Source organism: Vicugna pacos, chromosome 8 (genome assembly GCF_048564905.1).
Source record: "Vicugna pacos chromosome 8, VicPac4, whole genome shotgun sequence".
NCBI lineage: Eukaryota > Metazoa > Chordata > Mammalia > Artiodactyla > Camelidae > Vicugna > Vicugna pacos.
This window is the reverse complement of record NC_132994.1, coordinates 11920726-11943386: the sequence shown is the minus strand read 5'-3', so window position 1 is coordinate 11943386 and position 22661 is coordinate 11920726. Positions and strand designations below refer to the sequence as shown.

Here is a 22661-nt window from a genome sequence, read left to right as displayed (position 1 = left end):
TGAACATACAGAAAAGAAAATAATATTTAAAATATTCATCTACCTCCTTGATGTTTTGCTAATTTTGCTTTAGTTCGTATTTTTAAAAATAAGGTGTTAACTTTAAAGTTCCTTTGTATACTTTCTCTAGAACATTTCTCAACTCTCCCTTCTCAGAAGTAACTGTTCTGAAGTTGATAAATGTACCTTCTTCTTATTGATTTTTTTACATTTAAACACATTTTTAGAAATTGTGTTTTTATTTTATATAAGTAGCACCTGTACATTTTTAAAAACTTCTGAAAAATACGTTTTAAAATTCTTACACCAGATATCACCAGTTTTAGCACCTTAGTGTATATCCTCCTGGATCTTTTCTGTGTGTGTGTATAATACATATTACAGATGAAGAAATTTCCTTCTGTTACTAGCTTGTCAGGATTTTTACTTTAAATCATGGATAGTGTGAAATTTTATCAAATGATCAAGTGCCCCGTTTTTGCGTTTATTGAAGTGGTCAAGTTTTTTTTTTTCATTTAATTAATATGGAAAATTACACTTATATATTTTTTACTATTAAGCTACTATTCTGCTTTGCTTTTTTGAGAAGAGTACTACTTAGTTGTTATGTAATTTTTGTACATTGCTGAATACCTTTTGCTAATATTTGGGATTTTTGCAACAATACGCATTTATAAGAATGGCCCATAATTTAGTTTTTTCAAGCTGTCCTTACCCAGTTTTGGCATCAAGATTATAAAGGTTCTCACAAGGAATGACTGGGAGAGTTTTTCCTTCTTTCTGTTTTCTTTTACAGATTGTAAATGATCAGGGATATCTCTTTCTTAAGATTTAGTGTTATCACTTCTGAGACCTGGAGCTAGTGCTTATTTGTGAGCTTGTTTTTGTTTTTTAAATTTTTTCCTACGTATTCACTTCATTTATAGATCGATTCAGATCTTATATTTCCAGTTACTTTTAGTAATTTATATTTTTCTGGAAAATTGTTCACTTTACTGTAGATTTTGTATCTGTTAGCATAGGTTTTACATAGTATTTATGATTTTTAAATTTCTGTCATTTCTGTAGTTATATGCCCCACTTTTATTTCTAATGTAGTTAATATGTACCTCTTCTTTTTCTTGATAAAGTTTGCCAAATAATGTAGCATGTTTGGAAGCTGTGTTATTTATAGGTTAAGGATTGAACTTTAAATATATTCAGGGTTGTTTTACCTTTCTGGTGTTTTTTTTAATCATTAAGTAAAAATTCCTGTCCCACCCTAATAATGCTTTTTTTGTCTAAAAGCCTATTTAGTCTACACTGCTTTTTTCTTTGGTAATTTTTTTTTGGCCTGATACATTTTTCTTTTACTTGTGTCTTTTTGTGCTAATGTTTTATCTCTGTGCTTATACAGTAGTTGAATAAATTTATTTTTTAAGAGTTCAACATAAGAGTATCTCATTCAACAAAGTCACTTGTTTACGTTTGTTGGAATTACTGAGGTATTTAGATCTGTGTGGGTTCTCTTTAGAAACAAAATTACTATCTTTTCTCTCCGCTTCTTTTTTTTCTTTCTGCCTCTAACCCTTTATCCTACTTTTCCACTGATTTTGAAATGGCACATTCTATTCCTTCAGAGTTTATCTTTAAATTTTTCAGATGTATGTACTTGAAATAAGGAAGTCTAAAGCAATTAATATCTATATTTTTTTCAGATTCAATCAGGAAAGTAGAACACTTTCTCCAGTCTCTTCTCATGTCGTCTTCCATATTATTGTTGTCTGTTTTAATTACCTTATTTTGAAAGCCATCAATTTTTTAACCATTCTTATGAGGTTTCCCATTAGTTTCTTTGCTCGTTGTTTTTTCTTGCATCTCATTTATAACTTGGAATGTAAATAAATGTCTTATTCCTCATCAAAATTTAACAGCCATTGATGATTCTTTCCTGATCCAGTCTTTAGCATGATGGTTTTTCCAGCACTCTCTTTTTATATCTTCAATTCTGGAAAATTCTTAGCCTTTTTGTTTTTTAATATTACTGTTCCCGTATTTTGTCATTATCTTTTAAATTCCTATTACACGGTATTAATGCAGTTTATAAAGAATATGGATGGCCAATAAACATAAAAATTAACTTCAGTAATAATCCAAGAAATAAAATTAAAATAATAATATCCTTTTTTGCTAGTCCAATAGATTAAAAAATTATACTATCCAGTTGTTGCAAGAATGTAGTAAAATAAGGCTGCTAGACTGTTGAAGAGAATGTAAATAGTTACAGTCTCTCCAGAGGGCATTTTGCTGATGCTTTTTAAAAGGCTTGAAATTGTACAAATGTCTGTCAACCCAGAAGCTTCATTTCTAGGGTTATAATGATAATGATAAATAAGCTTAAATTTATTTATAATAGGATGTTCACCATAGGAAAAATTGGAAGCACCTTAATGTTGAGCAGCAGAATGTGGTTAAATAAACTATGATTATCTACAAAGTAGAATATTATTTTATTAAAAATTTTTATGGTATTAGTGTATTTATTGACATAAAAATCCATTTATGATATTTATTTACTAAAAAAAAAATGTATAAAATCCTCAAATTATATACACCAAAGTGTTGGCAGTGATTATCACAGAGTGATGGGACATTTAAAAAAATTTTCTATTCTTCTTTATGAATTTATACTTTAAAATAAACACTTACTATACTTATAATAAAATGTTTTAATTATAAAAGACATTCTTTTTATCCAGAAGTTAGAAATAGTATCTTGACAACTTAAGTTATTTTAAAAGAAACTTTTTTAATAGGATAAATTTGATATGTATCACTGTATAAATTAAAGGTGTACATTGTGTTATTTTGATTCATTTAAGTATAATATGACCGTCATTTTAGTGGTGTTTATCAGTAGTACATAATTATAGTACAGTATTATTTGTCTACATTTACTATACTGTGTATTAGATCTCTATGGCTTATTTACTACTCGTTACAAGTTTGTACCCTAAAACACCATCAGTCTTATCCCCCCAGCCCTTTTCCCCTGGTAACCACCATTTTACTTTTTTTTTTTTTCAGTTGCTTGTTGTAATGTTTAGTGTTTAGATCAATTCTTTTACCTAATTCAGTTAACCTTTTTATTACCAGCATTTTGAATTACTGATGTGTTGTTTGTTTCTGTTTCATTATTTCTTTATTCTAGGAGTTTTCTCTTGCTCTTTCAGTAGAAAGTAGTTCCTCTGCCTGCTTACTTTTCTTAACTTTCTCTGCCTCTGTGAATCTAGGTGAAATAGGTACCTGTTGCGGTCTTGAAGGGATGTTCTTGTTTGGGAATATCCCTGTGCGGACTGCACGTGCCCTGTGTTTTGGGGCAGGACTGGATTTGATATGGGCACCAGTCGCATTATTCCTGAGGGTGGGCAGGCAGTTCTTACCTTGGTAGGGGGTGCGACTGGTGATGGAGGGACTAGCACCTCCTCCTAGTGTGAGGCAGGGCTTCCTCTTGTTCAGTGGTTCTCACTGCTCTGTCAGGGTGTTCTGATCCCAAGTTGCTGAAGCAGAAGCCCTGAGTGTCAGGCTCGAGCTGTCTCTGTTACCCTTTAAGAGTGTTTTTCCCTTTCCTATTGCCCCAGAGGAGGGAAATGCTGAGGCAACTGGGGCCTGTTCACGTACAGAGGTCCATTGCACTGTTGTGTAGGCATCTGTGTCTCCTTTCCAATGCTGCCCATGGTCAAATCTTTTCCCTGGTTGTGGGCGTCCCAGATCCTGTGCCACATGTGGCTCAGACGGAGTAGGGCCAGAGTATTCGTTTGGCTATGGCTGGAGCATGCAGTGAGGTGGTCGCACAAAACAGAACTGCCACTAAATCAGACTTCTCCCTGCTCTGCCTCAGGGACAAGACCCCGTTTTCCCTCACAGCTGATCACTGTCCCCAGCTCCACTGTGCTGCACAGAGGAGGTGGGGCATGTGTGGTTTCTCTGTTTATTGGGTTGGGGTGGGCACTGAGATGTAGTAGAGTGGCTGCTGTGAAAAATCTAGCCTCCTTCTGGATACTACTTGAATAAGCACAAACACAAGCTGCTGCAGACCTTTCTGGGCTCTGCCCTGGCACTGGGTTGCCTCTGTGTCCCAAGGGCAAGTCTTTTCCCTGGTTCTGGTCGTCCCAGATCCATTACCGCACAGTGGCATGGAGTGAATGGGACCGGAGCATTTGCTCAGCTTGAGCTGAGGCACCGAGTGATGTGGTCTCCAGAATCCCAGTAGCTACTAGAACAGACCTCTTGCCACCCTGCCTTGGGGGCAGACCAGTGTGCACGTGCTCCTCACAAGCAGTGTCCAGGCTTCTGTAGCCTTTCTGTCAGTCCCAGTGGTCCTCCAGCCAGCCAAGGGGGCTTGTTCTCTCCACATAGGACCCCAGAATTTAATGCTTAAGAATTTGTCTACAAATCATTGTGGAAAACAAAGAAAGGAATAATATGCTAAGTATCTCCCTAAATTGTTGGTAAAGCTGTATTCCAGTTGATATTTACAAACACTGTGTCCAACCTGATTTGTGTTTTATTCACTACCACGAAAAATGTCATTTTGACACTGAATGCAGTGTTTCATTGTTGAATTTGTTTTCAAGTACTATTTTTTGTGTCTTTGTACACATATCATAGGAACTATCGAGAAACCTTGAGCTAAGTACTAACAGTTTCCAACGACAGTTACTTGCTGAAAGGAAAAGGGCATATGAGGCTCATGATGAAAATAAAATTCTTCAAAAGGAGGTACAACGACTGTATGACAAATTAAAGGTAAGCACTTTAAGTTGCATCATTTCTCCCTATAATATATATTCAATGAAAACTCAATATGTTAAAACACTATTATCATTAATAGTTGGAACTTTGGTACAATATCACTTATAAAATTCTAATATTTTCTTTGGCACTTACAAGGAAAATATTTGTTAATATAATCACTATAACCAAAAATGAGACACTAATAGGAATGATGTAATAGGAAAAAGTTATAATAGAATCTTGCATAGAATTTTCATTTTTTTAATCAAATTCTCAGAGAAAGCCATTGCCCAAAATGCTCAAGAACACTTGTGTTTTTAAAAATAGTCTAATTTTTTTAAAACATTTTTTTATTGAGTTATAGTCATTTTATAATGTTGTGTCAATTACCAGTGTAGAGCACAATTTTTCAGTTATACATGAACATACGTATATTCATTGGCACTTTTGTTTGCTGTGAGCTACCACAAGATCTTGTATATATCTCATTGTGCTATACAGTATAATCTTATTTAGCTGTTCTACATATGCCTGTCAGTATCTACAAATTTTGAACTCCAAAAATGGTCTAATTTTTAACTCCTCATTAATTCGGAACCCACATTTGAGAGATGCTAACTAAATTCCTGTCTCTGTGGCTAAGCCTAGAAGTCAGTTGAAGACAGTACTACCTCTGCCAGGTAGGAGTGGGTGGAAAATGAATTTTGCTTTATTTGTCCTAATTTTCTTGACTGCCAGGTCCTATTGGACTTTTTAGGGAGAATTATTGCTCTACCCTAACCTAAATGTCCTAGGGACATTCCTTTCTGGTAGTTACAAAGGGAAGCTGAATTAGATATATTCCAATTTGGTGAGGAAAGTACCAGTTGACGAGGTGAGGATTTTTATTTTATTTCAAACTGAGACTCTACATTCTTAATTGTATTGGATTTGTTTTCAGGAAAAGGAGAGAGAACTGGACATAAAAAATATATATTCTAATCGTCTGCCAAAGTCTTCTCCAAAGAAAGAAAAAGGACTTACATCAAGAAAAAATGGTATAGTAGCTATTATTATTGAAAAAATATTGTAGTTAATAATAACAAAATAAATTAATTTTGAAGTGGAAGAAAGATGAGGGCAAAGAACTTTACTGAAATAAATTTAAATTTCCTCATAGTTACTTTGCAGAAATCCTTCCACCTTTCTGAGTTTTTTCCCCTGAAGTCATTAAAATTGTGTTTTACATAATTAAAACATTTTTCTTATCATAATTTACTTTTAAACATTTATGAAAAAATATAAGCATACCCTGAACTAGAGATTATAGTATAATAAAACTTTATGTGTCACCTTTAAGAATTATACATTTTACTAATTTTATTTTATCTTTTTTTCTACTTTTTTTCTAGAGTATTTTAAAGCAAGTATCAACTGTCATTTCATTTCACTCAAAAATACTTTGGGGTTTTTTTGCATATCTTTACTTTAAAAAAAAGTATATAATTTCCTTCTTCTCTGAATTGCAGAAGTTAAAACATAAACTTGGTAGAAGCTTAATAGGATTTATCCCTCAGAATTATCCTCAAATTAAAAAATTACCAGTAAATCCTAGAAATAAAATTAGTAATAGTGAGTAGTCATAGAGCTGAGAAACATGCATTATCTCATTTAGAGGGTGAACAGTTGAATTCCATAGATCTTAGAACTGTTCAATACAATTAGAAAAACTCTTTTATAATTTTTATGGTAGCTGCATGCCAGAGTGATTTTACAAACCAGTGTACAAAAGGAGTACAAACCAGTGAAGACTTCGAGCTGGAGAAATATCCTATAACCCCACAAACAGTTATGTGTTATGAAAACAAATGGGAAGAACCTGAACGTCCTTCTTTGGTGAGTCTAGAAATATGATTAGGTACTAAACTCTAGGTTTGAAGTCACTCCTAAATACACAATATCAAACACTTAAAAATTTCAGCAATGAAGCTAGTACTGTAGCTGTATAAATAAGCAGCTGGTCTTTTAAAGAGAGAAATAACATCTGTGTATTTTATTAAACTCCTTTGGATTGATTCTTAGTTAACACTGCATCCTTCAGATGCTTCAGAAAGGTTGATTGTACCTTCCAGGTTGTAGGAGGAAAAGAAAAATTTCTAAGGTTCTTACTTTTTATGTCTCTTACCTGACAGTCTCTAAAAGTCCTTCTTGCTTTTGTATTTAGTAGCAAATTATCGTAGCTTTCAAATGATGTGTTAGAATTTGACTACATTTAATTTGGGGGGCCTCCTGTATAAGAGAATTTTACAAGTTAGCTGAATGTTGAACAAAGCAGCTGCAGTGGAATCGGACTTTCTATCATTCAAATTAAGGTGGAATTCAGGCAGTCTGTGTTGGACCTTCACTTAAAGGTTCTCACATATTGAGTACTGGAAGGATCTTTCCTCTAAGAGAGTTTTATCTTTAGTGTTTACAGTTGAAACTCCAAAGAAAACAATATATGAGGGATCCTGCATATTTTACATAATCCTGTATTTCTGTGCCTTGTAAGTTTCCCAGTGACCTTGAGCTCTCTTCCTGTGTGTGGTATAAAACAGAAGGGTGGACTGAATTGGTTCCTCTGTGTACTCTAGCTTTCTTTTTTACAGTTTAGGTAAGTTAGCTGTATCTTATAGATGTGTTTCTCCTTATATTTATATATTGTTGAGACTGGATCATATTAATTTATCTTCCTGAAAAGGTTAAGTGTAGAATAGCAAAGTAAATCTTAATTTTAGAAAGATTAAAAAAAAATGGTCTTTATATTATAAGATTCAGCAGGAGGAGCAGCAACCTGATATAGTGAGAGTATATAGCCTTGGAGTTAGCACTGCTTTTTAATTAAATTACGGTTCAAACACTTTAGTGACTTGTGTGACTTCTTGGAGCCTCAGTTTCCTAATATAAAACAGGGGTGGGTTACCTGTCAGAGTTGTGGTAATAACTAATCACAAAGTTTATAAAGCTGTTAAGACTAATCCTGTCACTTTAAGAGGCCTCAGCAAATGTGAGCTGTGTTAGTTAAAGTACAGGCTGTTGCTGTTGGAAGGAGACCCAGAATACAGTGGCTCAAGCAAGATTCAGGTTTCTTTCTCTTGTAACAGACTGAAGGTCACTGGGTAGTGCAGGGTAGGTAGACTTCTTTGTTCCATGGTAATCATTCTCTATTGTTCTTCCATCTTAGAGTGTAACCTCCTCTGTATGGTTCGAATTGGCTTCCCACACCTGTGGGAAGGAGGGGTGAGGAAGTGGAGGGCAAAGAGCTTTTGTTTTTATAAATGATCAGAAGTTGCATCCGTATTTCCACTCACATCCCATTGGTGCTGTCTAGCTGCAAGGGAGGCTAGCAAATGCGGTCTCCAGTGGAGCAGCCCTGTGCTCTGCTAAAACTCCAGGGACTCTGTAACTAAAAGGAGGGGGAAAATGGATACTAGGGGATAGTTCTGTACAAGTCCACTAATAATAAATTTTACTTTTAGTAAGAAAAATTACACACATACACGTGAAGGGGCCATAAGGAACAAGGAATTGTTTACATTGTAAACAACTTTACATTTTTATTTAATTTAAATATTATAAGATTTATTAGTTAGAGGCTTTGGGCTAGTGTAAACTTGAAAGATTCAATGTAGTCGTCACTGCCACTGTTACAGTTCAACAGCATATCACTTGGCCTTTAACAGTTGTTAATAGCCTTTTCTGGTTAACTGAGTTAGTCAGGTTTTGTTGTGAATGTACAAAGCCAAGGATACCTCTGATACTTGTCTCTTCAGAAGTTTATGTAGGGTATTGGCTTTGCTTCCATTATATTAGTTCTGACATGTCTTCCAAATGCCTCTTTAAATTTTTTAACAAAGGTAAGAAATAATCCTGTGTACTTTTGAAAATCTTTCAAAAGGTATTAACTTGTGGCTTGCCACTTTCGTAATTGAAAATTTGCTTTAATTTCCAACTTGGTATTTTGCTTAAGTGAGATAAATCTATGGTATTAAAATTGCTTTTTCCCGTTTTTCTGCATGTGAACTTGAATTTTTTTTTTAATGTGTAATAGTATCTGGAATCTCAAGAGAGAGATGATCATGAAGAAGCAGGGATTCTAAACCCAATTGTGGAAAGAGAAGACAAATTTGTTAAAGGTCAAGGACGCTATGCTGTGAAACAAGAGGTTGAGAAGCTGGAGGATGGTAAGAGTTTGTTTAAACAAGTGATGAGTCAGCATGCATCCCTTGAGAAAGAAAGGGTTAATATCCCCTCTTCCAGCTCAACAGTGAGTTGGTTATACAGAACAAGAAAAGGTTGATCACAGTGGTGGGGGGCTGTCTATCAAGAGTCACAACATATGAAAGAAGTTACTAAGGAAAGAAAAAGAATGAAGACTGTCAGTCAGCTGCTATTTGGGGTTAAGGGATAAAGACAAGTTACCTTCAGAAAATTCAGATGAAGTAGAATTCAGATGAAAAGGGGGAGAAATTCTTTGTGAATTAATCAAAGCCTGATGAAGAGACAACTCTGAACGGCAACCCTGTTTATTGGCTTGACCTTGAGACTCTAGTCTGTAGACTAGCCCAAGCATTAATATAATCTGTTGTAAGGCCTTGAATATGTTTCTTTAATTTTTCTTTGGTTTTGATATATAAAATAAATCTTTAACATATTCAAGCATTAGTGTGAAAGTTTAGTGAACCAACTCACATAGTTTTAGATACTGGAAATGAAGTTCAGGAATAAATTCATTTCCATTTGGATAAAATGTGTTAAATGTATAAGCGAGAAGGATCACAGACTCTAATCCTTTGCATATGTTTTATTATATATATTAGCTGCTTATCAAGAAATACTTCTTTTCCTTAAAGTTAATGGAACATAAAATCATGACTTAATTGGTGCTTCATTAGCGTATGTATATTTGTGTGTGTGTATTTAAAGCAGTTGAAATAGAAGCCATATTTATATCACCGTTGGCTCATGTACAAAGGGAGATGCTTGCACATTTTAAACTGTAGAGTAGAAAATTAGGTATTATGTTCAGTTCTGTCTAAGCACCAGGAAAAGAAACAAGTAACAGAACACTGTCACTTCTCTTTGTCGTTTTTGACTGATTTTTTTTTTTTCCTGGAGTCTGTGTGGAATGATCTTTGATATCAGTAAGAATGAATGCCATTTACTAAAGTTACCAAATGCGTAGTGTTCTCACATATGTTAATATTTTTAATTTTTTCATTTAGAAATCCTTTCAAAATTATAGCAAAGTGGCAATAATAGTCAAAGAACCACTTAAACGTAAGTTGTGTGCCTCGTGCCCATGTCCTAAAATGCTTTCTTACGTATTTCTCCAAAATAGATAAAGATATTCTCTCATCATTCCAGTATAGTTTTCAACTTCAGGAAATTTAACTTTGCTACAACACATTTCTCTAATCCACCGTGATTACTACAGTTTTGTCAGTTGACACAGTACTGTCCTTGAGAGCATTTTCTTCTCTCTGGAATGTGATCATGAATTGCACTTCGTTCTCTTATCTCTTATCTCCTTTAATCTAGAACAGTTTCTCAGCCTTTTAAAAATGTTTTGTGCAGTTAACATTTTTGATAAATACAGCCCCATTTTAAAAAATAGAATGTTTCTCATTTGGGGTTTATCTCAAGTTTTACTTAGATTCAGGTTAATGCATCTTCTGTCAGAACACTACGTAAGTGGTGTTGTGCCTTCTCAGGGTGTGACATCCAGAGGTTCAACTTATTTCTCTGTTTAAAATAAAAGTCTTGTTTCATCCACCCCATCACCCTCCATTCAGTGTACAACACTATGTTAGGTTTAAAAAATAGGCAGGGAACCTTCTTCCTCACCCCTAAATTGAAGAACAAAATTTTTTCTATAGATCTGAATCTTAAATATATATTAAGTTTATTCTTTTTGAAACCCAGAATATCAAGTATAAAAATGAAACTTATGGTGTCTACCCTCACTGTACTGATCATACACAAATTAGATAAAGATTTGTTTTATAAAAGATGAGAGTTTTCTTACTTAAAAATATTGACTACTGTAAAATCACATTTTAAACATTTGGTTTCATACAGAGTGGGAAAGAGAACTTGTTAAAAAGCAAAAGGAAAAAAAGACATCTTTGCTAGAGAGAGAAGAAAAGCCAGCGTTGGAAACTGGAAGATACCAAATGGAAACATACCAAATTCAAGATATTGATAAATTGGAAGAAGAGGAAGAAGAAAGGCTGAAGAGAGAAATGCTACTTGCTAAACTGAATGAAATCAGCAAAGAACTCCAAGATTCTCAGAATGTAAAATGTCTTTCTCTCCCATTGCTTCCTGATTGGGAGTCAAAACTGCACTCCCCAGAGAGAATCCACAAAACATACACGTTTTCTGACTCCTCAGAAAGATTATTTAATGGGCATCATTTGCAAGACATCAGTCTTTTAACTACCAAAGGAGATGGTCAAAATCTATCTCCTCTCAAAAGCCCAGTCTCTCCAAATGAGCTTGCATTTGGTAGCTATGTGCCTTCGTTTGCAAAAACATCAGGGAAGTCCAATCCATCTAGCCAGAAGAGTGGCCTTTTGGATTTCCAAAAAAACAATATAGAGAAATTTAGTAAAGACAGTGTAGATTTGATCACAAGGAAAGAGAAAAAAGCTAATCTGATGGAACAACTATTTGGTACCAGTGGCAATACCACCATTTCCTCTAAAAGCCGTGACGCAAATTCTCTGGCTGCCGGCAAAGAAGACTTTGACCCTCTAAATTTTCTCCCTGGGGATAAAAGCAGCGGGGTTAGAGAACATGATGATGAAGACGACTTTTTCCTCAGCGAAGGAAGGAGTTTTAATTCAAACAGACACCGATTAAAACATGCAAACAGTAAACCAGCAGTAAAAGCAGTTGATTCTGTAGAAGATGAAATTGAAGAAGTGGTACTGAGATGACTGACCAGAGTGTACGTTTTTTCCAATTGTAAATACGGAAATATTTAATCCAGGATTTATTATAAACATTTACAAGTTTCAATAGTGAAAAGTCCTTATTAAGGAATAATTTTTAATATATAAATACAATGGAAATAAAAAGAAGTATCATATCACAGTTCATAGCTAGTTTGCCAAAAATGAAGGATGCTCTTTTGAATGAAACCAGAAATAGAGATATATCTCACTTGGTTTGACTTTTTATTTACAAATAGGTTTTACCTCTAAAATCAGCTCTTATGGGGAGTTTTATTCCATTGGAGTACATACTCATTTTCTACTTGTATCCCTGTTTATTTATGTATTTATTTTTGGTCCTGTCCTCACTGAGCTAAATACAATCCTCCCACTGATTGTTGAATGGCAATGAAAAATGAGAGGCTCTGTTGGGAAGTGTAGCTCCCAAGAGGTGGAGAACCAGTGTTGCCAGGAGCCCTGTCCTCTGTGAATAGGGATGGGAGTCCCTTTCTTACACGGCAAGGCTCAACTACTCCTAAGTAGAAACCGTGACAACACGGGCATTTCCCATTCCTCTGGACATAACCACAGTTAAATGCTACTCATTTCCCAATTTCAAGTCTCGTTAAATCACTTACCTACAGCTGTGCTAACACATGAGGCTGAATTTAGAAGACGCTTGCTTGCACGGACAGCTCCCTGTCCTGGCTCCCTGAGGCTTGCGAGCAGTGTAATCAGTAATTCCCCTTCCTTTTCTCCTACACTTTTGTTATGTCAGAGACTGGATGTGAGATTTCATACCAAATACGTGGAATTGAAGAAATTCCGTCCTAATATAGCATGATTTTCGACTCAATTATGTTTCCAGAGTAATGTAACTTGGAAATTTAAAAAATGTACTTTTAGTATTTGAACTTCCTCTCAAACCAAAGAGACAACAGTAGTGTAATACCCTTGGGACTTACAGGACTAATTGTAAAGCAGCCTTGGTTGAAGGTGTTTTAAAAGATGAGGCGCCTGCCTTGCTGAGTAGAGTGGATGGTTTGTGGTTGAAAAATGTTCGGTCTTCATCTACAAAGGAGTTGATGACCTTGGATTATGTTGGGCGTGATTGGTCTTCAAGAAGCAGTAATACACCACCAACCAAGGAGGAAACATGGTTCAAATTAAGAGCGGTGGAAATAGGAATAAACAAATGTTGATTGGCACTTATTCTGAAGTGACCCGTTGGTTTCAAGAATTTACTATGTATTTGCTCTTAGTATGTTTTCTGATGTCAAGCATATGTACTGATGAGGGGGCTAGAGTTACTGTTTCCTTATGAATGCTTATTATTGAATGTAATTTCGTAATTATTTCATAAGACTTAACCTGGTTAGGTCTCTAATTAAAAGATGTACCACCTAGCATTTTTTAATTGTGTTCCTGTTATTTATTGGGAACTGAATCTCCCAAGAGTGCTAAACTATATTAAATTTTTTTTAATAAAGAGATTTTTTTATAACTGATATAAATAAGCATTTAGTATGTTGTAAATCATTCTAATATATGTAAACCACATTACTGTAATACAGTTCTTGATAAAATACTATTATGTAATGGTAATTTTGTTCATAATTGCTAATCTTTCTGCCAAAAGTATTCTAATTTTTAGGTTTTGTTTTAAAGGGTTTTTAAAAAGTATCAGGAAAGTTTTATATTCGGGTCATTTTAATTAGTCTCTTGCTTTTTTATACCTGATGTTTTCTAGTCTCATATGCAATAAGACAGAATTATTGAAATTAAACCTAAAATTGTTATAGACTTAGAAGCATTATAGTGTTAAGCATTAAAATTGAAGATTAAAATGTGCAGAACAAGTTTTGAACAAACCTTAGAGAGTGATTAACTTTTTCCCTAATGTCAAGTTAAATTTATTTGTACTCAGAACTCTTATTAATAAAAGTTTAAAACACACTCTGACTCTTTCTTTAAATGATACCTTAGGTCACTTAGGAAATATATAGTGGAAATAGGACCTGCAGGGTTTTTATTTCATTATTCACCTTTTTTTTTTCTGGTCAGTGTTTTTAGTTAAAGTGGATGAATTTGCCCTAAATCAGGTTAGACAGTATGCTTAGTCTTATCAGATAATTATAGTTTTAATTAATCTTTTCACCCTTAATAACTATCATAATGGCATATATGGCTCATAATATAAAAAGGTGGGGTAAAGAGGGTGAAATTGGATCATACAGTAAACTTACTTCATGGCTAACGCACTGTGTTTCTGATCCTGCTCTCCAGCTCGGACTCAGACATCCTCAACGTCCAGTAGCCCTGGCTGGGTGTTAGTTGGGTAGAGCCTTCAGGTCTGCCTGATGCAAAGGGGAAGGGACATTGGTATTACAGTGACAAGGTAGATTTTTTTAGGATTAAAGAAGTTACTAGAAATTTTCAAAAAAGGATCTGCTTTTAAAGCTTTTTCCTTTCTACACAATAAATGACTCTTTCACATTAAAGTCCCCTTTTATATCACTTGAAAGTGTCCTTTTTAAAGTAAAGAGCATGGCATGCATTCATTAACTATCCGAACGCTTCCTGGGGGTGCCCTGCACTGTGTTAGGTTCCAGGAGAGTAAGACCCTGCCCCTGCCCTCACAGGGGCTCCATCCCACCCAGTTCCATCCCTGCCCACCTACCCTTCCCTGGGTGTCCCTGAGTTCCTCAGCTGTTACTGGTCTTTTATGACACATCTTAAGGTGGCTATGGGGAGTAAATTAAATACTCTGGTTAATGCGTGGCAGGGCACCTGGTACCTATAAGCACTCAGTAAACATCAGCTGCTGTTATCCCAGCTGTTTATGAGTTTCTTTTAGGGAATAATTGAAAAAATAAAGCATAGGTATGTATATATAATACATCGACACTGTCCTTGAGTAAGACACAAGCAAAAAGAGCTTCTAAACCTCCAAATTCACTATCATAAAACATCTGTACTAAATCTATTGTGCCCTTAGGTCTGCACTTGGAACTTTCCTTACTTTATTCAGCACTAACGGTGCAGTACGATTGATGAGCTTGTTTCCTAGTCCACAGAAGAGTAGCTAAATTTTGGAAAGGTTTTCTGACGACAGGATTAGTGACATAAGGGGAGGTGAGAGTTAGCCTCACAGCAAAAAGAAAATGAAATCCGCAAACACAGGACTTTGCATAATATGGCAATCTGTATCCCAGCTCTCCCTGGAAGTCTGTGTATCCGTGCATAAATTACAAAGCCTCTCCGCACCACCCTTCCTCCAAGATGGGGCTAATGATGACCTCAGGTGTTTGCATACATTAAATGAGTTGATACATGAAAAACACTCAGAACTGTCTGATGCTCAAATTGCTGTTGATGTTTTGGAAAGGTAACCAGAGAAAAGGGGGCAAGAATGGTGTTGTTGAATTCTGTGCACGGCGGCTGGTGTTTTTATGTCTGTGGCTTAATTCTCAAAGTTTCTTCTAAAGAAGATGCTCATTATTGCTCTCATTTTACAGCTGAGACGAATAGCTTGCAACATGGAAGTGATAGATTACACAGGTAACAGACTGCCATCAATAGGCACAATCTAAGAAGTCCAAAGAAATAAAAGAGTTTTGCATTAGTTCTCTTTAAGTGGGAAGTGACAGACCCCAACTAAGACTAGCTTAAGCAAAACAAGGAAATTCATTCTGGCTGGAATCTGGAAAGCTCAAGAAACTGTGGTTTGACCTGGAGGTTAAAATAGTAATGCTGCCTCTGTCTACCTCTTTGCTTTGCTGGGTTTCATTTCCAGATGAAGTCTACATTTGCTAACAATATTGTAATTGGCAGCCTCAAGCCACAGCATCCCTTCAGCAGGCGCCCACCTTAAAAAGAGAACATTTTTCCTGTCGTTCTGGCGAAAGTCTGCTCGGCTAGTTAATGTTCAATGCAGGGGAAGGACGGACTCCCTGCTCCTACCCTGCTCTCTTCGTGGAATGATTGGTATTTCTGTGGACTCTGGGAGGCATTTTTCCCTGATGCAGACATTCTGGACATACCAAACAAGCATATTTACTTATTTCCTAATTTTTTAAAAATTAATGGCTCTTAAGGAAAAAAACATTGAAAGGCTCTTAATGGAACAAGCATTAGTTACTCAACATACTTATTCCCAGGAACAAGCTATTTCTGTGATAAGACAGGAGTCCACCATGGGGTTGTGCCGTGAAATTCATTTTGTTATGAAAGGTGAGAGTTTCGGCACTGAGACGAGTACACCAGACATTTAAACTATACTTGAGGGCTCCTAGAAACGGCTTAGCGATCCAGATACCTATGTTCCCATACTAAATGCTACCTTTGTGAAATATATACATGTATATAAATGAAGATACTCTGTCTCAGTCTAGCACAAAATGAAAATTAGAAATCAGTAGCCAGGGGTAGAAAGAACACCGGCTTTGGGGTTGGGAATTTGGCTGGAGGTTACCACTTACTAATTACAACTTTGGTCAAATAATTTAACTTTCTTAAGGTTCCTCAGATGCAAAGTAGGACAGGTCATAGCTGACAAGGTCATTGTGAGGATTAAACGAGATGATGTGTTCTCGAGAGAAGGAAGTAAAACCCTGCAGCATGTCAGCAGAGGGAGAGAATTACCTAGTCACTATTTTATTTCTGTATCAACACCTCAGACTTACTTCTCTTTTAAACAACAGGTGCTTGTTAACATAGAATGTAAAAGACTAAGTGTTATTTCACCCTATAGTCTGCCATCTTTGAAATGGCTCTTGTCTCTACAGACCCACGCAGAGGTGACTGTCTTCCACAGAAAGTACTTCGCTGCTTCTGTGAGCGAGCAGCCTGTGGGAGAAGCAGTTTTACACACATAGTTTTGCTTCACTGGCTGTTTCCATGGAGGAGGAATAGATGGAAATCAGGAGCCCATACTGTGGTCTGAAGACAGGGCATTGAAATTCAGGGTGACGCCTCCCTGTCATAGAGCCAGGGTCGCCCTGAATAGCGCGGCCAGAAGCAGCTGTGTTTCCTCCCTCTTTAACTGACCTGAATATCAAATTCCAAAATTCCTGTCCTAGTTAGTATTGATCTCGGCTAGGCAGGCTTCTCACACAATCCGTATATAACAGGACATCATAGATTTCAGGGGTTTTTGTTTTTATCCTGTTGAAAAGAACCCAAGAATTACCTTACATCGAAAATCATGGATACTGAAAACTTCCGGGTACACCTGGGAATAACGGTGTAGTGAAGTCTTTTTTTCCTTCTATAAGAACTTCCCTCCAGATCTTAAATTTTGCTTCAATATTTGCTTCTAATTTCAATGATACCTGTAATATTTACTCTCCCAAGCACTTACAGAGGAGCTCCTTGAAGTATTCAGCACAAATCTGTTCTTTATCTAAAATGTTTTCACTAGAGAAATAGAATCAGCAGAACCAAAGAACAGAGGCCAGGAAAAGCTGTTAATGTTATCACTCCAAACATTAGCACCATTAGGATCCGGAATCAACAGAACGCATACCTCTGAAGTCTAGCTTTATAATAAATATGCACTTCTTGGTCCTACGCAGGAAGTAATGGCATGTCCCTGAACAATAACCACAGTTTTCCTCAGATTGAGCATCATTTAAATAGACACATTTGCTTTCTACTTGAGGCAGTAGTTCTCAAAATGTGTATGTCCTCCCCTCCCCCAAGAGCTGCACCAGTGTCCCCTGGGAACTTGTTAGCAATGCCAACTGTCGGGCACCACTCCAGACCTCCTGAATCAGAAACTCTAGCGATGGGACAGTCTGTATTCAGAGAAGCCTTCTAGGGGATCCCGGTGCAGCTCAAGTCTGAGAACCACTGCTCTAAGGCAACAGTAGTAGGTGGTGGCGGGTAACATTCCTAGACCGACAGAAAAGGCTACCTGCCGGATTTTGCAAATGCAAATCTAGCACTTAGGGCTTGGGGTTACAGTGTGTGAGTGCAGGACATGGATTCACCTTTGCCCCCTCTGCACACTGTCTAGACTAGAAATGAACTGCTGTCTTTTTTATGCTAGAACCAGATATGGTCTAACCGTTAGCTCTCTGCGGTTAATATATCAGAAGATTTGAACTAGTCAGGAAAGACAAATGCTCTTGGAACAACCAGCACCGAAAAGATGGGATAGTTCGTATGTCAATACTTCACCGTAGCCTATAACCCCCGAGCTTCCAGAAAAACCTTCGAAACATCCTCCAGTATTTCCTGAAGAAAAACTAGTCAATGAGGTTTACATTTGACGTTCTTTGTGAACATGCATTTTGTTATAGCAACAAGTTTCTTAAATTGAAAAAAGTTTAGCATTCTCAAAGTTTGTGATGTGTGTGTGTTTGTGTGTGTGTACTTAAGGGTCCAGGTAAGTCGTTTCTGTGCAAGAGGTTTAAGAAGTGTTAAAATTATCTAAAGGAAATTAGCCTATATAAAGGCGATATGTTAAATAAAAGAAAACTTCAAACTAAGTATTCAGATTTCTCACATGTCCACTCCTTAGCATCAGTGAAGACAGATGTGTATAAACAAGAATGCCTGTATACATCAAAGGAAGTTTTTATTTATAGACAAAGTAGGTTATGTTTTCATGAGTTTGGATTTTGTTTGCTATACAAAGTCTCCACCTGTCTTTCTCTGGTTTTCTTGATTTATGCATCTATCACCCGAGAAAACTCTCTGCCTCATCTAGGACAGATCTGTTTCTGTGTGATCTGTTATAAACAGCTATAGATATAAACAGATAAAGATGGGGCCACAGGCAAAGTAGACTAGCAGTGGTGGTCATGGTGTGTGGGGACTGGTGGTGAAAGGACGTAGTGGTGGTGAAATCAGCAACATTTCCACATGTATGCTCAAGAGAAACATGTTTCTCCAGAGCTTCGTTTCCTTAAAATGCATCACCACTAGAAAGTGAACATTTAGATAGTCTATTGAAAATGTAGTGGAGTTTCAAGTTTGAATATGTCTATAAAGCTATGATTATGCCAACATAATTTTGACCCTGGGACTAGCAATTTCTTAGAGTAATTAAGATTTTGGTTCTGACACCCCTCCTGCAGCCATAAATAAGTTTACCAATTTCATTGCTAACTTTGCTTATTGATAAACACCTTCCAGAGTAAAAAGTTCTCTTTTTAGTTAAGAAATTCTTCCCTTATGCCCCTTCACCAGTGGTTCTCAGTTTCAGCTGTGGCTTAATTTCTGTTTCTGTTTTTAAGCATCTTTTTGATTAAACTGCAAAGTTTGATGGAGACCGGCAGCGTAATTAAATCAGTGTATATTGTCAGCTGGGTCTTTCCTTAGCTGCTGAGAGGTTGCTAGGATACTCTCTTAAAGGTACAATTCTCTTGATTAACTGCAAAACCCAGATTGCCCAAGTAACATTTTTATTAATTCATAAAAATACAGGTCAGGATTACATTTAAATTTATAGCAAGATGAGCGCTATATTTCTCCAGAGGCTTTTAGCTTTACAGAAATGTGTTTAGGTACACTCACAAAGAATGTGTTTTGAATAATAATTTAGTGGATGAGAATTAGTCACTTTTTTTTAGGGAGTGCATTCCTTTGTGTTGCGCAACATACATGGATTTAGAGCTGAGAGAATTCTGAATTTTAAATTACCCCTAGGAAATACATGTCCATTGTGTCTATAGCACTGCAGAAATCCTATTGTAGTTATTATGATGATTGTTTATTGGCCTTTTCAATTTCAGAATTTCATAAAAGCTGCCATCATGGTCTCTGGTTGATTTAGTAAAATAAAATCAAGAAACTTACAGAGAAAAACAACTTCATCTGTAATAGTTAGATGTGATTTTGGACAGTTATCTCAGAGGTTAAGTTCTAGCAAAGGGCTTTAACTGGTTGGCATTTCTTCTAACAACTATTCTGTGGCTAATAAATCTGAAAATAACTTTGCCTAAATCTACTCCCTGCCCGTCATCCAGTTGCCCACTTACTCGTTCATTTAACAAGAGTTTATGGGCTTCTATTACATAAAATGCAATTTACTAGAAGTCAAAAGAGGATTTTTAGATGACAGTTTCATTTTGGAGCAGTAGCTTCCATACTAATGTGGAAAACAGATTAAACTGTACAGGAATTGCAGATAAGAAATAATGAAAGAATGACATCACCAAGGTGGTGACATAGGTCGTTCCTGACTTGGCTCCCCTTTTCCAAGAACAAATACGCATGAATAAGGCACCACTGAGAGAATCTTAGAACACGGGAGTGAGGCTGAAACACCTCCTGCACCACACAGACCAAGGCAGACTGCACTAAAGGGTAGAGGATCAGCTACACGCTGAGCGCACTGTTCCTTCCCCAGGCCAGTGCAGCACCACGCCTCCAGCTCCTCCGGTGGCAAAAGAGAGCCCAGAGGTGACATCCAGGACCCTCAGCACTGTGGGTCACTCTGTGGGAACCCCTACTCTGTTTCACCCCGTAGGGATCCCAGGGGCATGCAGGCTCAACCACTGGGACGCTGTGATGGAGAAAGTGGGGAGGGGCTTCCAACAACCAGCACTGGGAATGTGACAAACTGAACTCCTACCTGCAGAGCCCAAAGAGTAAACCCAAGCCGCAGCTTTTCTCATCTGCAGACCAATTTGGTGGTGCAGTCTGACAAGGGAACTCGGTGGCGTGCAAGTCTGCCTAATTGAAGTCTTCAGTTGAAGAGATCTGCCACCCCTGGAGCCTGGTCTGTGCATGTTCAGCAGAAGGACTGAGTCATAGCCTCACCTGCTGTGGATCATGGCTCCCAAGCATCATCTGTGCACCTAGAAACTGCACAAGTTGAGTTGAGAGGTGCGTGGACAGAACTGACAGCTCTTGAGGTGAGAGGTGCACGGACAGAACTGACAGTCCCCAGAGCAACACCAATGGCCTTGTTAGCCAGGGAGCATGGAGCACAGGTAGGCTAGGCTTGAGTCAAGACCAAACCAAAGAGCCTGTGGCCTTGAAGCTGCTTCTCTCGCTGCTCCCAGGCAGGGAAATTAACTCACAGCCCTACATTTTGCTGATGACAGCCTTCAGCCTGCTGAACCAGGAAACCGTATCAGAGCACATGGGGAGCTGTGTAGCCCACCAATAGCCCCGCGTCCAGTGACACCTGGACAGAGAGCACAGCCCGGGCTCTCCCTGTCTGCAGAGCAAAACCGATGGCCTCACCCGACCAGGATATTCTGTGCACACTCTTGCCTCCTTTGGGTCCCTAAACAATGAGCCTTCCAGGCTCTGCGCCCCTTCCTGCTACCCAACCAGGGCAGGGAAGCTAATTTGTAGCCCCACCTACTGCTCAGGATAATCCCGGCAACAGTGAGGCCATCCTACAGCCTCACTTGGGCAGGGAACCACGCCAGCAGTCCTATCCAGCCAGTGGCACACCCCATCCCACCACTCCCAACCGCAGAACTCAAATAGTTGTTTCAGCTAAAAATTAGACCCTAAAAACCAGTCCTACATGCGCAAAGACTTAAGTAGCACTCACATCCAGAAACTCAAACTGAGCTGTCTGGCGAAGAGCTGTCTCTGCCAAAGCAAATCTGCAAAGTCTGGATGAGGACACTAGTTACTCAGACGCACAGATCCCAGTGCAAGGAATCAAGAGTCACAAAAAAATTGGGTAACTGACACCACAGAAGGAAATTAATAAAGCTTTAATAATTGACCCTAAAGAAATGGGTATCTATAAACTGCCAGGCCAAAGAATTCAGCCTTTAATCTTAAAGAAGTTTAGTGAACTATAAGAACACACAGATAACTAAAAAAAATTTAGGAAACCAATACATGAAGAAGACAAGAAGTTCATCAAAGAAATAGAAACCATAAAAAACAAATAAACAGAAATTTCAGAGCTGAACAATACAATAACTGAACTGAAGAATTCAATAGAGAGCTTTGAAGTCAGACTTGACCCTGCAGAAGAAGGACTCAGCAACTTGGAAGCAGGACATTTGAAATTATCCAGTCAGAGAAGCCTAAAGAAAAAAGAAGGAAAAAGAGTGAAGAAAGCCTATGGGACTTATGGGACAAAATGAAAAGATGCAATATTCAAATTATGGGAATTCCAGAAGAAGAGAAAGATAAAGGAAAAAAAGTGTATTTAAAGCAATAATGGCTGAAAACTTCCCAAGTTTGTGATGAGAAATAGACCTCTACATCCAAGAGGCCCAGAGGATCCCAAATAGATTGAATCCCAACAGGTTACACTGAGACACATTATAGTTAAGTTGTCCGAAGTCAAAGACAAAGAACTGTAAAAGCAGCAAGAGAAAAGAGAAAAGTTACATACAAGGGAAAGCCCATAAGACTATGGGTGGATTTCTCAAGAGATCAACAGAGCAAAAAGACAACCTAAAGAAGGTGGGGGGGAATTGCAAACCATATATCTGATAAGAGGTTAATATCTAAAATATATAAAGAACTCAATAGCAAAATTCAAATAATCCAATTTAAAAATGAGCAAAAGACCTGAATAGACATTTTTCCAAAGAGGCCGACAGGTACATGAAGATGCTCGGCATCACTAGTCATCAGGGAAACATAAATCAAAACCACAATGAGATTTCACCTCACACCTGTCAGAATGGCTGGCATCAAAAAGACAAGAGGTGAGAAATGCTGGTGAGGACGTAGAGAAAAGGGAGACCCTGTGCACTGTTGATGGGATTGTAAAATGATACAGCCACGATAGAGAACAGTAGGGAAGAGCCTCAAAAAATTAAAAGTAGAACTACCATATGACCCGGCAATTCCACTTCTGGGACTATATCCCAAGGCAATGAGAACACTGACTCAAAAAGATATCTGCACCCTTAGGTTCATAGCAGCATTATTTGCAATAGCCAAGACACGGAAACAGCCTAGATGTCCACTGATTGATGGATGAATGGA

General features: G+C 37.3%; 1 protein-coding gene across 5 annotated transcripts in view; it reads left to right on the top strand.

Annotated features, from left to right (window-relative positions):
- Window positions 1-13144, top strand: part of LCA5 (lebercilin LCA5) — a 57048-nt gene extending 43904 nt beyond the window's left edge. For 4 of the 5 annotated variants that reach the window (XM_072965526.1, XM_072965525.1, XM_006214339.4 and 1 more), the window contains exons 4-8: window positions 4651-4788; window positions 5717-5813; window positions 6509-6651; window positions 8846-8978; window positions 10876-13144. In XM_072965526.1, coding sequence (XP_072821627.1) covers window positions 4651-4788; window positions 5717-5813; window positions 6509-6651; window positions 8846-8978; window positions 10876-11738 — 1374 coding nt within the window. In that variant the 3' untranslated portion in view covers window positions 11739-13144. Of the gene's footprint in view, window positions 1-4650; window positions 4789-5716; window positions 5814-6508; window positions 6652-8845; window positions 8979-10019; window positions 10075-10875 lie in introns of all 5 variants that reach the window. The other variant, XM_072965528.1, reaches the window with a different exon arrangement.
- The last annotated feature ends 9517 nt before the right edge of the window (window positions 13145-22661 follow it).